Genomic DNA, 17,958 nt, shown 5'->3' with positions numbered 1-17,958 from the left:
CCCAAGTAGCTGGGATTACAAGTGCCTGCCAGAAGGCCTGGCTATTTTTTGGTTATAGTTGTCATTGTTGTTTGGCAGGCCTGGGCTGGATTCGAACCCACCAGCTCCAGTGTATGTGGCTGGGGCCCTAGCTGCTGAGCTCCAGGCACCAAGCCAAGATGAGATTCTAGCCTGAGTTTTTGCATCCAGTCAGCCAACTTGTGCCTCTTAGAGGACAATTTAAGCCATTCACATTAATTGAGAGTATTGATAAGCATGGCAGTGTCTTGGTTGTCATGTTTTTCAAATGTCTGGTGGATGTTTTTAATCCTTTCACCATTATGGATGTTAGGTTTTGTACATGGCTTTCTGGGGGAGTTTACTTTGGTGGTAGATCATTAAGCTGGTTATCGTGGTGGATGGGTCTGAGAATATCTTGTAGAGCTGGTCTAGTTATGGCAAATTTCTTGAACATGTGTAAATCAGTAAAGTATTTGATTTCTCCATCACAAATGAAACTCATTTTAGCTGGATCAGGATCCTGGGCTGAAAGTTGTTTTGTTTTGTTTTGTTTTGTTTTGTTTTGTTTTGTTTTAGGAAATCAAAGGTTGAAGCCACCCTCGTCTGGCTGGAAAAGTTTCAGCTGAGAGATCTGTAGTCATTCTAATGTTCTTCCCCTTGTTGTTTATACTTTTCTTACATCTGACTGCTTGCAGAATTTTCTACTTCATGTTAACTTTGGCAAAGTTAATTACAATGTGTCTAGGAGATGCTTTATTTGGATTATTTCTGGGGTTCTGAAATTGTCTGCTATCTGAATTTGTGTATCTCTTGCCAAGCTTGGGAAGTTCTCCTCCATTATATCTTGGAGTAGAGCATCAGGGCCTTTAGGACCATCCTCTTCTCCTTCAGGAATTCCTATAAGGTGAATGTTTGTTATTTTGGAGTGGTCCCACAACTCTTTTAGGGAGTGATCCATTTTTTTTTCTCTCCACTGCCTCTTTAAGCAGAGAATTCAAACTCTTTGTCTTATACATCAGAAATCCTTTTCTGCCTGCTCCACTCTGTTACTGAGAGTTTCTACTGTAATTTTCACTTCTTTGAGGTCGGCAATTTCTTTTTGCATTATGTCTAAGTCCTTGGTGATTTTGTCTTTGAATTCACTGATTTCTTGAGAGAATTTTTGAACTACTCCTTGAATTTCTAATTCCAACTTTTCTTCCATTCTATTCACCTTATTTGCCATCCATATTCTGAATTCTATTTCTGACATTTCAGCCATTTGTTTATGAATGGTATCTTCTGTTGTATCTCCTTTGTCATTCCTTGGGGGAGTTGATCTATTCTGATTATTCATGTTGGTAGATTTTTTTCTGCTGGTTCTGCCCCATGATTATTTTTCACAGTTTGTCTAGAGAAGCTGGTAAAGTGAGATTGGAGTGAGGGCTACAGGAGTTGTAGGTATCCAACCCTTTACCAGGAGCTGGGACTGGTGACTGTGGCTTTTCCCTATAGCCTTACAAAGGTCCCTTTTAGTCCTGCAGCCTTAGACTCTGTGGACCTGATTGATGTGATGGGGCTAGGTGGCTCTGTCTTATATTCAGCCAGCCTCTATCCAATCCTAGTGAATCAGTGGGTTTGGGTTAAAATCTCAGCTGGGGAGAGATACAAGTGACTAAGACACCCACCCGAACCCCCACCATTGACAACTGGGAGAGGAAAACCAGTCCCTCCCAAAATGACTCAACCAGGGCTCAACCTTGGAGGGTCCCCGAGTGGCTGGCCCAGCTCAAGAGTTCCAAACCAATTGTCCCATGTAGCACAATCACTGTTCAAGTGGGAAAGTTCAAAAGGCCTCCACTAACCAGATAGCAGTGGTCCTCTAGCACCTCAAGTGTGACTCACTCTGGTGCTCAGTTGAGACAGAGGAGACAGAAAGATCCACCCAGCAAAAGAGTTAGTCCAGGAGGGTTGGCACCTCCTTATCCACCTTGCACCTCAGCCACACCCAGCCATTGGTAACCCCTCAGGGCTGTGGCCCAGTTCCCTCCAATGTGCAAATGAGCCAGGGATTTACCCCTGCCAGAGTCAAAGGGGGGTCAATTGTTCCTTGGCCAGGCCATTGCCCTCTGCCACCAGTAGGCAGAGGGAGCTCAAGCCTGACTCCCTTTGGTGCTCATTGGAAACTGGGGAGTGTTCATCCCAAATCTGTTCTGAGCCAGGGGTTATACTCGCAGCATGTGTTATTCTCTCTTAGTGACTACTGTCTCTGCCCCAGCTGCACTCTTCTCTGGAACCCCTGTGGGGTGAGGTCTGGGTCCCTCCTGGGGTCCACAGAATTGCAGAGGCATCTCTCCAAAATTTGACCCTGGCAGGAGCCCAGGGAAGGCCACCATCACTGCCATTGCTTCACATGGGCCACTGCTTGGGTCCCCGTGCCCTGCTAGGCACTTATGCCACACTGGACCCATTCTTCTGGCCCTGCATCTCACTTCTACTTGAGTCACAGTTTCAGCATAGCTGTGCCACAGCCCATGCAATGCCCAGCTCTAGCAAGGAGTGGCCAGGCACTCTGGGCTCTGCATGGGGTAGGTTTCCCCCTGCAGAGGTTTCCCCGCCAGGTGAGGGGAGGGAAGGGTAGACTGGGAGTTCAGAATGGCGGGGAAAATATTTGTTCAACTTTTATGCTGGGCAAGAGAATGTCCAGGATAATGTCAGTGGAATTGCTCTGGGGAAGGAGTCCTGGCCTTCAGCAGCTCCCTCCCATGAAGTGAAACAAGAAGTCTTCTGTTCACTGCTCCCTTGTAGACAGCACACAGCAAGCCACTGTCCTGGGGGAGGGGACTGACTCTCATCCTCCTTGGGATGGGTTTTGTACCTGAAGTTTGCTTCCTTGGGATTGCAGCTTGCCTCAACAGGGATGACATGCACTTATCAATCTTCTTTCTCAGCTCAGCTCCCCACATTCAGCTTTACTGGGTTCATTCAGACCTTTATCTCTACCTCTACATGGGAGCTTCTGTTAAAAGCTGGCTCCAGTGGGCCATCTTACCTCCTCCTCATGCCTGTTGCATTTTGAGTTGACATAATATCCTCTCTGAATCTCAGTATTCCCTTAATTGATCCTTCATTGTGTATTTTTTATTGTAAAGCTCTATTATTCTCCTAGTACTTATGTTCTCACCATAGAGAACATCATAAGGCAGTGATATCTGGGTTTATGAAATGGGCCAAGCATTTATATGGCTGTGGTTCATCCTCCACCAAAATGTTTTTCTAATGGTTATGACGATGTTCTCCACACTTAGAAATGTTTGTTTGAAGTGAGCTTTCACTCAGTCTTGGTGGCACTGGAGATCAGGAAAGGTTTAGTCACTTAAAATTATTTTGGCATTTGTAAAACTGAGGGTACTTTGGTATTCCCTTGTGAATTCTCTACATATATATCTTTTCATCAACCTTGAATTTCTGTACAACTTGGGTCTAAACACCGGAGAAAGATAAAAAACACAATCCAATAGAGATTTCTGCAGAGCTGGTGCTCACTCTCTGAACTCACTTGTATATCCTTATTTTTTCTCTAGCACATCTCAAGGTGTTGTCCACTTGGAACTGCTGCCTCTCGCTTTCTGACAGCTGAAGGTTTTTCCTCAGCTTCCTGAGATGGGAGAGAAACACACATTATCCATTAGCCCATGTCAAACTACCTTTCCTCCCTCCCAGCATGTGAAGGTTCCCTGCCACCTTCCCTAAATGTATAGACTGATGATCAGAATCAGAGGGAGAAGTGAAGCCTCTCACTGACAAATAAGGAAACAGCAAACTCTGGCCTCTGGTGAGTGTCTCCACTTATGAGCTTCTATTCATAACTCTCTACTCTTATTCACTGATAAATAGTCAAGGAATTTTAAAGGCACAGGTGAAATGCATGGTCTGCCATTCTGGGGTTAGTCTCCTGCTCGACACAGTGAAAGTTCCATTTTTGTCAATGTGGAATCAGAGCTGACCACCTCATTTCAACTAAATACATCAGCTTAGAGCAAGGGATAGTTCCCTGGCTTACTTCCCTTAAAGTCAAATCTAATTCTCAGTCAAAGGTTAATGGCAGGACTCAGACAACCAAGGGGTCATGGAGTAATTAATCCTTCAGTTCAGTACTGGTCATTTCTAGGATTCAGGATTAGACCACTTGGGCACCTACTTCTAGTATCCTGTTTGAGGGAAAAGGCAAAACTGAGTGCTGTCCACATGTGCTGAATTAAAAATGACCTGAAAGGCTCCACAGACATAATGTGATCTCCTGAACCAGAATATAGTGGGAAACCATCAAACTTGGTCTTCATCAACTCAAGCCTGAGTTCATATAAACTGGAGGCAGAATAGGGTGATGACCTAAAAGCTAGACTTACTGGGTTGACCTCAAGTATTTTGTTTCTGACTGTGATGTAAAGAATGTCACTTGATACTTAATATGGAGAATATGTCTGAAATTCAAAGAACTCTAAGAAACAGACACAAAAACACTAAAGAAAGTTAATGTATTTGTTTGTGGGCACTCAGAAAATCCTTCAGCAAGTGCATTCTGGAGTGACTCACAGTCAGTGGGTGTGCTGCAAGGTGCTATGAAAACAAAGGGGAACAGCACAGTGTCCCCCAAAAGAAAGAAGCCAGTTAGGACATAGCCCCCCTGCCATGCTTGTGGGAAGAAATGACACAAAATCTGAGTGCTGAGGGAAGCTGAGAAGAGTTCTGCTTTGGAATACCGATGAATGGATCTGCACATCCCGACCTCCCCTGAATCAGTAGGAAACACTGGGCAGAATATGAAAGACAGGGCTGAGTGCATCAAATTTCATATAATGCATCAAACTCAATAGATATTAAGAAAATGACCCCAAAAGGGGGAGAGAAGCCTAAGATCAGCCTGGCATTTGGGACCAATTTCTACCAGTTTCATCAAGAACGTCCAGAATGACCACTGCGAGGCAAAGAACCAAGCACCATTCACACACATGCAGGAGGGTAGAAGGAAGTGAGTGGAGTTTAGGGTCTGATAAAACAGGGACCCCACTAAAGTCCACTGGCTTTGGTTGACATTCAGAAAAGCTGTGCACTAGGAAGAAAGGGACTTAGTCAATACTGAGTGATCTCATTGCCTACAGGGTTGAAGGGCCCCAGTACTGCCAGTGACCCTGACAACCTGCTAGAAGTGAACTCCCATCACCTCTGCAGCAGGATAATGTCTCACTAATTCTCAAGGGTTGTCTAAATATTTTTACCCAGGGTTGTGCATCTAAAAAAATATGACTACACAAATCACAGGTCAATATAATGGGATGTGATGGAAAACTAAAGAATTATATGGGGATCCAGATGTTAAAGTGAAACAATGTTAGTATCAGTACCCCCTCCAATCACAAGTAAATTACAAAGACGAATGCTAAAGAGAACAAACTGATGTAGATTACAGAAATCAAGGCGAGACTGACATGCGCGGTTCTTTACAGAACGAATTAGCCACAAACACTGCAGAAAGTATTCTAAAGGAAATTACAGTTGTCTGAATAGAGACACACATTGTTCACACCACAACCAGAGTTAGCAGCAATGAACACACGAGCATCTTACTCTTCTGCTTCAGTCTGTCTTTGCTCATACCTCTCGGAAATGTAATCTGCTGTGGTCTTCGCCATTTTGAACTTAGTCTCCTTCTCTTTCAGGTACAGTTCCTCACCATTGTTCAGGATGTTTTTAATTCCTGGAAAGGACAAAACAATTTTCTTTGTGTGTGTGCAGGTGGGCCTGAAATGTTGCTCAAGGTGGAGAAAGGAGGTGAGAATCACAAGGGGAGGAAGCCCTTCTTCACCTCCCAGGAGAAACTCTTTCCACCCCTCTTCCCACAAATTGCATGGCTTCTGAGCAACACTTACTGAACCTCAAGGCTCCGTGCTTTGATTCCCACAAGTCATGCTTTTCATTTCCTGACTGTATAACAGATTTGAGAAGAGATATTTAAGTAATAGTGATTGCACAACTACATGAATATACTTAACACTGAACTGTATGCCTAACTGTGGTTAATGAAGATGGTTATTACCAGATGATCAATATTTTACTACAATGAATTTTTTTAATTAGAAAGGAAGTAGTTATGTTCAGTTCTCTGAGTGATGTAACCTGTAGGAGTAAGTTTTTGTTACCTCCTCCTCCTTGACATTCAGCCACCCATTTCTCCTGCTGTACCTGCCTCCCTCGGATTTCACTTTCCTTCCCTGCTCTTAGCTTTCTTAAAAGCAATTTTAAAACTCTCACTAATGTCTAAGTTCCCAAGAATAAAAATTTAATGTAGATTATTGCAGGAATGTCACCTCTTAAACCTGAAAGATTTGCTCCTCATCCAAGCTAAGTTATACAATTAAAGTTCAATAGTGCATGTATATCATTTTCCTAATAAATTTATGGCATCTTCACAAAAGTAACATCATTCAATGTCATTGCAGAATGGTCTCTCCTAACATCTGCTCATGACATGGAAATAGGAAATGTACTAGGATTTCAACAGAACATCTGTTAAAAGGATGAAACAGCAACCACGTGTGTCCCTGTCACTAATGTGCTTCATGGGGGAATTGGTTGATCTAGTTTGGGGCTTGGAGAAAGGCCAAGCACATAAGGAAATGAGGAACAGAAGATTCGTGTCACCATGTGGCATGAATCTTTGGGGCACCCCGGACTTTCCTGCATTCCAGATAATGGAAGAGATGACTGATGACAAAGGGAAAGCAAAGAAGCTAAAAAGTTGTTCAAATCAAACAGCTCCACCAAGCTTTTCTTAATGGAATGGCTTTTCTTTCTTTTTTTTTTTTATTAAGTCTTCTCCACTGCTGGTGGGAATGCAAACTAATATGTTCCTTTTGGAAAGAAGTTTGGAGAACACTCAGGGACCTAAAAATTGACCTGCCATTGGATCCTGTGATTCCTCTATTTGGAATGTCTTTTCTTAATAAAATATTTAAAAACTTCTCAAATGCCCACTGAAAATTCTTTCTTCAGCACTAAGAGGAATAGGGGCTGCTCATCTTGGCTAGATAGCTTCCTTTATCTCTATGCATTTTCTCAATTGGGGGCAGTGCCAAAGAATGTAATAACTACCCAGGATTTAAAAATAAAACACAGTTCCTATCCCCTTGAATATAAAAAGTTGCTGTGTTGTCAGCACTTCAATTTGATATCATTTTCCAGAAAATAGTTGAGGTCCCAGAAACCCACACTTTTACTGTGATGAACAGACAGTGAAAATGTAGAGCTCAATTCACCCAATAAACCAAATGTCTCAAAAGTCCAATTACGCTCAAAGTTAGCAGCCAGATACTTACCAAGTTTGAATTTTTGATCTTCTGACATCTCTCAAATTTAATCTTGGCCCATGTAGTTTTAATTATGTCACTGGATGTCATTTTATTCATTTCTGCACATGTTGTAATGTGATCCTTACAAGACAAGAATTCAAAAATATAAACTAAAGTGATAGCAAAACTATCTTCCAGTGTATAACTCTTGACACAAGGGAAGTGGTATGTTACATATGTAAAGCTTCTTTGCTCTAAATGTACAGTTTATGAACTAGGACGCCCAGTGAATGAGGGAGCAAAATGACTGAGGGATGTGGGAGTTCCATGTTTAAATGCTAAAACAGGTAAACATAAAAGTTGTAAGAACAGTGATACCTTCTGTCCCCAAATGGACATATTTGGTACATGTTCCCTTTTCTCCTTCCTGAAATAATCGATCATCTCAGAAATACGCTTTTTAATACCTAGAAGGAGATAAAAACAATCTCAAATTTAGGAAAACCCAAGAATTCAATTACCACAAGTGTATTAGTAGCAATTGAACATCATCTGGCAATATGAAGATAAAAGCATATTTTACTTTTATTATAATGCTTGAAAAAGCATCTTTAGAATTAGTTGCTGGTCAAATGTAAAAAACTGAATGTGAAAGTAATATGCTATTTTGAAATAAATTTCTACTACAAGTATTTTCAAAGATGAGAAAACATCACTCTGCTGAGGATCTCTCATATCAATAGACACAATTCATACTAGAGAATTCTCTTATTTCAAATAGTTTTATCTTCAGCACAGAAAAAATTGGATAAACAAAAGAAGCAAGCATCCTATCTATAAAAAAAAGCACTTCTATCTTCCATTACCATGGCAAATACACAAGTCCCCTCAGAAATTCTCTTTTCCCTCCAGGTCTGAGCCACTCCCACCCACTCATAATTTTGTAGAAGGGACATTCAAAGTGCCCACTGACTGGCTACTCAGAGGTTCCATTGTCCTGCTGCCCAGAGCGCTCTCCTGCTTGACATCCAGTGTGTGTGTGTGTGGTGAGGGTGCAGGGGGGATCTTGAAACATGGAGTATGAACATAAGCACACGACAATACAAGCTGGCCTTGACAACTTAGTCTCTGGAGGACCTGGAAAACGCAAACTCCCTGCGCAACAAGCCTTTTCATTCCCAAGATGAGGATGTTGCCAGCTACTGTAAGTAAAGGTGGACATTATACATCCAGCACCTGTATCACAGGTGGGTGACACATGTGGAGCACCTGGAATGCAGCCCTCAATTCCAGGATCCTCAGACAGGCATTTAATCCTCTCATTTGCCATCAAAGTGTAACTTATCTGCTATTTGCTCATCGTACGAGCTCTGTTGCCCTGAGACTATCATCTCACCACCACCAATGCTGCATTCACTGTAACAATGCCCCCACTTGAGGGCCTACTATGCACCAAGAATCTGCCCTGACTCTCTTAGCCTTTGGCATCACTTGATCTTCAAGTCTGTGAAGAATGTACAGGGTCATTATCCAGATTTTACATCCAGTTCATCCCAGGCAGTCTCCACAGGCATTTGTGGTTCTCCTCACTTTCACACTCCACATGTTGTTCAAACTTCTACTACACACAGTTTCCCTGTGATATCTGGGCTCTTCTCTAAGCCTTCAGCTTACACTCAGGTTCGGGTTGTATCCTCATCATTTCCCTAGTTCCCCCAAAAGCCAGGTTGTATTAAAATGCTCCCTCCACACCTCAGACTCACTTCATCACTGCTTCTTACACGTTTGTCTACAAAGTAAACTCATCCTCTTCTCCTACTCCTGTGATCTCTGCCTCCATCTAATCTCTCATCTTAGTCAGTGCTAACTCCCTTCATGTTGTCCTTCAGAGCTCCTCCCAGAAAGAGTGCAGTGTTCAAGAAGGAAGAAGTCAGTGAGAGGGGGAAGTCACTGTATTTACTCCTGATTGACTCAGAACCCACATAATATTCCAGTCCTGAGAAACAATTGCAAAGAGAATAGAAACCTAAAAATCTTACCTTGGTATGGCGGCTGACATATCTAAGAGAGGAGAAAAAAATTATATTTGATGTCAAAACCTAATAAGAAATATTTATAGTTTCTTTTTTTTTATATTCTTTGTTTTTATTCTTTTCTTTTGATCAACATAATTTTTATTTATTTATTTATTTTTTTTATTAAATCATAACTGTATACAATGATATGATTATGGGGCATCATACACTCACTTCATAAACCATTTGACACATTTTTATCACATTGGTTAACATAGCCTTTCCGGCATTATCTCAGTTACTGTGCCAAAACATTTACATTCTACATTTACCAAGTTTCGCAAATACCCCTGTAATATGCACCACAGGTGTGATCCCACCGATTCCCCTCCCTCTACCCACCCCCCTATTTATAGTTTCTTATCCTCAAAATAGTAATCTAACACTACTTAAATATCACTAATTTAACAGAGTAAATTCATAGTACTGACTCTCACAAAACAATATGCCAAAACATGGCATTTTGGTATGTTAATGGGTTTGTATTCAAGAAAACTGTGAGGCCTCTGAGGCAAACATCAGACCCAGCATGTCTTCTTCAGATGGTGAACTTCAGTAGGCAAAATGATAGAAACTTTGATATGCACATATGTAATATGTAAAACGTAAAGAGAAAAAAATGAACAGCTTAAAAAATCTAAGACCAGTGGAAAATGACAAAAGGTATAACCAACATGTAATGAAGATGAGAAAAGAAAGGACAATTAATAAAAATATTTAATCCAAGAATGAGTGACAATATTCCATAATTAATGATGGACACAAAACCACAGATACAATGAGCTCAGAGCTGGATAAAAATCCTTCACTTTGACACATAATTTTCTCATAAAGTGAAGAAAATTAAAGATAAGGAAAACATCTTGGAAGGAGCCAGGAAAGAAAATAAGAACTTCTTACCTTCAGAGTAAGAGGGATGAGAATTACATTAGACCTCTCTTTAGAAACCACACAATCAAAAGGAAAGGGAAATAATTAAAATGTTCAAATAAAACACTACCAAACTAGAATTTAGGGTTCTGAAAAATTATCCTTCAAAAGGGAAGAAGAAATAAAAACTCCCTGAGACAAATAGAATTTGAGTGAATTTGTCTCCAGGAGACCTGGCTGGCAAAAACTCCTGTAAGAGGCTCTTCAAAGAGGAGGATAATATAGGTGAGCAATGGGGATCTACATGTGAAAAGAAGAGCAGTAGAGAAGAGATGAACGAAGTTACATGTTTTCTTCTTCTGAACTGATCCAATGGGAAAATGTTTGTTCAATGTAATAGCAGAAAAAGTAATACCAATGATGTATATGGTGATTATAATTATGGATAAATAATAAAGGATCACAAAATTATAAAGAATGAGAGCCTGAAAATAGCCTATATAGTGACTATGGATTAACATAAATGCCTCTTTCAAACTCAAATATATCTCTATACAGAAAAAAAAATCAAAAAGTATGTTAAGTATAATTATAATATGCCAAGAGAAGAAATGCTACAAAATTCTTTATCAAAACCATATAAACAAACAAAATAATAGAAGAGCAAGCTAGGGAGCAAGATGGCAGCCGAGTAACAGCTTCCTTGCATCTGGGCACCATGAGTCTGGGGAGATAGGACTCCAGGCATTTCTGGCTGATGGGATCTGCCTATAATCATCCTTGTGAGGATACAGGGAGTCAGCAAGAGACTTCTGGACCCCAAGAGGAGGACTAAAACAGTGGAAAACCGGCAAGTGGTCGCATGTGTTCAATTGGTCTAAACCCGCCAGTAACTGTAAGTAAGTTCAGTAGCAGCGAGACTGCAAACCGGAAAGGCCTTACCTGTGAACTGTTTTGGTGTCTTTGGACTTGGCACTCAGTTGAACTGCCTTAGGGAGAGCCTGAGCAGGAGTGCGGAGAACTTTGGCCATTGTCTAGGGCCCCAGTCTGAGCCACTGAGCCAGACGGAGCTAATAGTGTTTGGCTGTGGGCCACAGAGAGCCATTGTGAGTGATCTGCCCCGGCAAGCTCCACCCTCAGGGTTGCAGAGCAAGAATCCGGAGGGAGCTGGTAACCCAGCGACTGAGTAGCCTAAGGGCGAGGTCTGAGCCACCTTATAGCCCTAACCCTCAGGGGCAGAGTGAGACCAGTTTTGGCACACTGGGTAAGTGGATAGCCACTTCAGCAGTGATTCCAGTGACAAGCACTTTCCTGGGAAACTTCTACTCAGCAAGTTTACAAGTTCAAAGTGCCTTTTAAGAGGGCTGAAGAGAGATTTAGGGTGTCTACCTGCTGGGGTTGGAGAAATCTGCAGCCTCCAGTCATATCAGCACTGTGATTAATGCTCATACCCCAGAAGACCACGTGTTGCCCAGACAATATTCAACAACATATACATACTGCTTTGTTTTTGGTTGTGGTTTTTTTTTTTTTTGGTTTGATTGTTTATCTGTTTATTTTGATGTTGTTGATGTTTGTTTTTTTAATTTCAACCTTTTCTGTACAGATTTTTTTCTTTCTCAATTTTCTAGTGTAATTATAATTTCCCATTGCTGCATTTCTCAATAACTAGAACTTCATTTTTGCTAGTGTTTCTACCACTATTATTTGTTTTTCACCCAATTTTATCCCATAAAGTTTTCTGTTTGCTTGTTTTGGTTTGATTTATAGCATTTTTGTCTTTCCTCTCTACTTGGTGGAGGTGGGGTACTGTGTCTGACCAGGTTAGCAAAGAGCTGCTGACCTCACCCAATGGGGTGCCCCCAAAAGGTGGGTTTTTTTTTGGTTGTGTCAAAGTACCCTACTGTACACCTATATTGCTCTGTCGCCCTCTTTCTGTGCCTCTCTTCTTTCTGTCAATATTCCTTTTACCCACCCCCTCTTCTTTCTCTATTTTTTTTTCTTTTCACTCATTCCTCCTTTATTCCATCCCTTTCTTGCTCTTCAACCTTCTCACCATTCTGTTCCTGTACCAAAGGACTCATCGAAACCTTAGTCCACAGGCACGAGAACTTAAAGACCAAGAGGAAGTGAAAGGAAAATTAGGGCAAGGAAACAGATAAAAGAAATCACTCATGAGGAAGAATCAGCAGAAAACTCCAGGCACCATGAAGAGCCAGTCCAGTACAACCCCGCCAAGGGACCATGAGGTGGCTACTGCAGAGGATTCCACCTATAAAGAAATGTTAGGAATGACAGAAAGGGAATTTAGAATACACATGATGAAAACAATGAAATAAATGATGGAAACAATAAAGGACTGCTAATAAAGTGGAAAACAACAAAAAGGAAATCCAAAAACAGAATCAAATAAGAGATGAACGATATGAAGAATATAGAAAGGATATAGCAGAGCTGAAGGAACTGAAACAGTCAATTAGGGAACTTAAAGATGCAATGGAAAGTATCAGCAACAGGTTAGACCATGCAGAAGAAAGAATTTCAGAGGTAGAAGACAAAGTTCTTGAGATAACTCAGATAGTAAAAGAGGCAGAAAAGAAGAGAGAGAAAGCAGAACGGTCACTGTCAGAATTATGGGACTTTATGAAACATTCCAACATACGAGTTATAGGAATCCCAGAAGGGGAACAAGAATGCCCCAGAGGAATGGAAGCCATACTAGAGAATATTATAAAAGAAAATTTCCCAAATATCACCAAAGGTTCTGACACACTGCTTTCAGAGGGATATCGGACCCCAGGTTGCCTCAACTCTAACCGAGCTTCTCCAAGACACATTGTGATGAACCTGTCCAAAGTCAAGACAAAAGAAAAGATTCTGCAAGCTGCCAGGAGTAAGCGCCAGTTGACCTACAGGGGCAAATCCATCAGAGTGACCGCAGACTTCTCTAATGAAACTTTCCAAGCAAGAAGACAATGGTCATCTACCTTTAATCTACTTAAACAGAACAATTTTCAGCCCAGAATTCTGTACCCTGCTAAGCTAAGCTTTAAAATTGACGGAGAAATAAAATCATATACAGATATACAAACATTGAGGAAATTCGCCACAACAAGACCAGCTCTACAGGAAATACTTCAACCTGTTCTACACTCTGACCATCACAATGGATCAGAAGCAATGTAAGAACTCAGATATTAAAGGACAGAACCTAACCTCCACACTGATGCAAAAGACAAAACTAAGCAATGAACTCTCACAAAATAAGACGAACAGAAAACTACCACACTTATCAATTATCTCAATTAATGTTAATGGCTTGAATTCCCCACTGAAGAGACATAGATTGGCTGACTGGATTAAAAAACACAAGCCATCCATCTGCTGTCTGCAAGAAACACACCTGGCTTCAAAAGACAAATTAAAACTCTGAGTCAAGGGTTGGAAGACAATTTTTCAGGCAATTGGAATTCAGAAGAAAAGAGGAGTTGCGATCTTATTTTCAGATACATGTGGATTTAAAGCAACTAAAGTCAAAAAAGACAAATATGGTCACTTTATATTGGTCAAGGGAAAAAAACAACAAGATGTTCCAATTCTAAATATTTATGCATCCAATTTAAATGCTCCCAGATTCTTGAAACAGACCTTACTCAGTCTGAGCAATATGATATCTGATAATACCATAATAACAGACTTTAACACTCCTCTTACACAGCTGGACAGATCCTCTAAACAGAAATTAAACAAAGATTTATAAGAGATTTAAATGAGACTCTAAAACAACTGTGCTTGATAGACATATATAGAACACTCCATGCCAAAGATAAAGAATATACATTCTTCTCATCACCCCATGGAACATTCTCCAAAATTGATTATATCCTGAAACACAAAACAAATATCAACAGAATCAAAAGAATTCAAATTTTACCTTGTATCTTCTCAGACCATAAGGCACTAAAGGTGGAACTCAACTCTAACAAAAACGCTCAACCCCACACAAAGGCATGGAAATTAAACAATCTTCTGTTGAATAACAGATGGGTGCAGGAAGAAATAAAACAGGAAATCATTAACTTCCTTGAGCATAACAACAATGAAGACACATGCTACCAAAATCTGTGGGATACTGCAAAAGCAGTTTTGAGAGGAAAATTTATCGCTTTAGATGCCTACATTCGAAAAACAGAAAGAGAGCGCATCAACAATCTCACAAGAGATCTTATGGAATTGGAAAAAGAAGAACAATCTAAGCCTAAACTCAGTAGAAGAAAAGAAATATCGAAAATCAAATCAGAGATCAATGAAATTGAAAACAAAAGAATCATTCAGAAAATTAATGAAACAAGGTGTTGGTTTTTTGAAAAAATAAATAAAATAGATAAACCATTGGCCAGACTAACGAGGAATAGAAAAGTAAAATCTCTAGTAATCTCAATCAGAAATCATAAAGGGGAAATAACAACTGATCCCACAGAGATACAAGAGATCATCTCTGAATACTACCAGAAACTCTATGCCCAGAAATTTGACAATGTGAAAGAAATGGATCAATATTTGGAATCACACCCTCTCCCTAGACTTAGCCAGGAAGAAATTTCAAGCACTGAGATCAAAGAAACAATAAAAAAGCTTCCAACCAAAAAATGCCCTGGTCCAGATGGCTTCACTCCAGAATTCTATCAAACCTTCAAGGAAGAGCTTATTCCTGTACTGCAGAAATTATTCCAAAAAATTGAGGAAGAAGGACTCTTCCCCAACACATTCTATGAAGCAAACATCACCCTGATACCAAAACCAGGAAAAGACCTAACCAAAAAGGAGAATTTCGGACCAATCTCACTCATGAATATAGATGCAAAAATTCTCAACAAAATCCTAGCCAATAGATTACAGCTTATCATCAAAAAGTCATTCATCATGATCAAGTAGGCTTCATCCCAGGGATGCAAGGCTGGTTTAACATACGCAAGTCCATAAACGTTATCCACCATATTAACAGAGGCAAAAATAAAGATCACATGATCCTCTCAATAGATGCAGATAAAGCATTTGATAAAATCCAGCATCCTTTTCTAATTAGAACACTGAAGAGTATAGGCATAGGTGGCACATTTCTAAAACTGATTGAAGCTATCTATGACAAACCCACAGCAATATTTTAGTGAATGGAGTAAAACTGAAAGCTTTTCCTCTTAGAACTGGAACCAGACAAGGTTGTCCTCTGTCACCTTTACTATTCAACATAGAGCTGGAAGTTCTAGACAATACAATTAGGCAAGACAAGGAAATAAAGGGAATCCAAATGGGAGCAGAGGAGGTCAAACTCTCCCTCTTTGCTGACGACATGATCTTATACATAGAGAACCCCAAAGACTGAAGCACAAGACTCCTAGAAGTCATCAAAATACACAGTAATGTTTCAGGATATAAAATCAATGTCCACAAGTAAGTAGCCTTTGTATATGCCAATAACAGTCAAGATGAGAAGCTAATTAAGGACACAACTCCCTTCACCATAGTCTCAAAGAAAATGAAATACCTAGGAATATACCTAACGAAGGAGGTGAAGGACCTCTATAAAGAAAACTATGAAATCCTCAGAAAGGAAATAGCAGAGGATATTAACAAATGGAAGAACATACCATGCTCATGGATGGGAAGAATCAACATTGTTGAAATGTCTATACTTCCCAAAGCAATCTACCTATTCAATGCCATTCCTATCAAAATACCAACTTCGTACTTTGAAGATTTGGAAAAAATGATTCTGCGTTTTGTATGGAACCGGAAAGAACCCCGTATAGCTAAGGCAGTTCTCTGTAACAAAAATAAAGCTGGGGGCATCAGCATACCAGATTTTAGTCTGTACTACAAAGCCATAGTGCTCAAGACAGCATGGTACTGGCACAAAAACAGAGACATAGACACTTGGAATCAAATTGAAAACCAAGAAATGAAACTAACATTTTACAACCACCTAATCTTTGATAAACCAAACAAGAACATACCTTGGGGGAAAGACTCCCTATTCAATAAATGGTGTTGGGAGAACTGGATGTCTACATGTAAAAGACTGAAACTGGACCCACACCTTTCCCCACTAACAAAAATTGATTCAAGTTGGATAAAGAACTTAAATTTAAGGCATGAAACAATAAAAATCCTCAAAGAAAGCATAGGAAAAACACTGGAAGATATTGGCCTGGGGGAAGACTTCATGAAGAAGACTGCCATGGCAATTGCAACAACAACAAAAATAAACAAATGGGACTTCATTAAACTGAAAAGCTTCTGTACAGCTAAGGAGACAATAACCAAAGCAAAGAGACAACCTACACAATGGGAAAGGATATTTGCATATTTTCAATCAGACAAAAGCTTGATAACTAGGATCTATAGAGAACTCAAATTAATCCACATGAAAAAAGCCAACAATCCCTTATATCAATGGGCAAAAGACATGAATAGAACTTTCTCTAAAGACGACAGAAGAATGGCTAACAAACACATGGAAAAATGTTCATCATCTCTATATATTAGAGAAATGCAAATCAAAACAACCCTGAGATATCATCTAACCCCAGTGAGAATGGCCCACATCACAAAATCTCAAAACTGCAGATGCTGGCGTGGATGTGGAGAGAAGGGAACACTTTTACACTGATGGTGGGACTGCAAACTAGTACAACCTTTCTGGAAGGAAGTATGGAGAAACCTCAACGCACTCAAGCTAGACCTCCCATTTGATCCTGCAATCCCATTACTGGGCATCTACCCAGAAGGAAAGAAATCCTTTTATCATAAGGACACTTGTACTAGACTGTTTATTGCAGCTCAATTTACAATCAACAGCCTAAATGCCCACCAACCCAGGAATGGATTAACAAGCTGTGGTATATGTATACCATGGAATACAGCTATTAAAAAAAATGGAGACTTTACATCCTTCGTATTAACCTGGATGGAAGTGGAAGACATTATTCTTAGTAAAGCATCACAAAAATGGAGAAGCATGAATCCTACGTACTCAATCTTGATATGAGGACAATTAATGACAATTAAGTTTATGGGGGGGGGAAGCAGAAAGAGGGATGGAGGGAGGAGGGTGGGGCCTTAGTGTGTGTCACACTTTATGGGGGCAAGACATGATTGCAAGAGGGACTTTACCTAAAAGAATAAAAAAATAAATAAATAAATAAAAAAAGAAAAAAAAAAGGAGACTTTACATCCTTCGTATTAACCTGGATGGACGTGGAAGGCATTATTCTTAGTAAAGCATCACAAGAATGGAGAAGCATGAATCCTATGTACTCAATTTTGATATGAGGACAATTAATGACAATTATGGTTATGGGAGGGGAACAGAAGGAGGGAAGGACGGAGGTGGGTGGGGCCTTGGTGTGTGTCACACTTTATAGGGGCAAGACATGATTGCAAGAGGGACTTTACCTAACAATTGCAATCAGTGTAACCTGGCTTATTGTACCCTCAATGAATCCCCAACAATAAAAAAAAAAAAAGAAAATTATGAAATCCTCAGAAAGGAAATAGCAGAGGACATTAACAAATGGAAGAACATACCATGCTCATGGATGGGAAGAATCAACATTGTTAAAATGTCTATACTTCCCAAAGCAATCTACCTATTCAATGCCATTCCTATCAAAATACCAACACTG

The 17,958-nt window shown here is 40.1% G+C and overlaps 1 protein-coding gene across 1 annotated transcript in view; it reads right to left on the bottom strand.

Moving 5' to 3' along the window:
• LOC128562036 (uncharacterized) overlaps positions 1-17,958 on the bottom strand; it is an 80,464-nt gene that overhangs the window by 45,026 nt on the left and 17,480 nt on the right. The window contains exons 2-7 of the mRNA XM_053556644.1: positions 9,368-9,389; positions 7,707-7,795; positions 7,356-7,469; positions 5,910-5,964; positions 5,638-5,737; positions 3,539-3,637 (exon numbers count right to left, since the gene is read on the bottom strand). Coding sequence (XP_053412619.1) covers positions 3,539-3,637; positions 5,638-5,737; positions 5,910-5,964; positions 7,356-7,469; positions 7,707-7,795; positions 9,368-9,389 — 479 coding nt within the window. The remainder of the gene's footprint in view (positions 1-3,538; positions 3,638-5,637; positions 5,738-5,909; positions 5,965-7,355; positions 7,470-7,706; positions 7,796-9,367; positions 9,390-17,958) is intronic.

Source organism: Nycticebus coucang, chromosome 12 (genome assembly GCF_027406575.1).
Source record: "Nycticebus coucang isolate mNycCou1 chromosome 12, mNycCou1.pri, whole genome shotgun sequence".
In the NCBI taxonomy this organism is placed as follows: Eukaryota; Metazoa; Chordata; class Mammalia; order Primates; family Lorisidae; genus Nycticebus; species Nycticebus coucang.
This window is presented reverse-complemented; position numbering and strand designations above follow the sequence as displayed.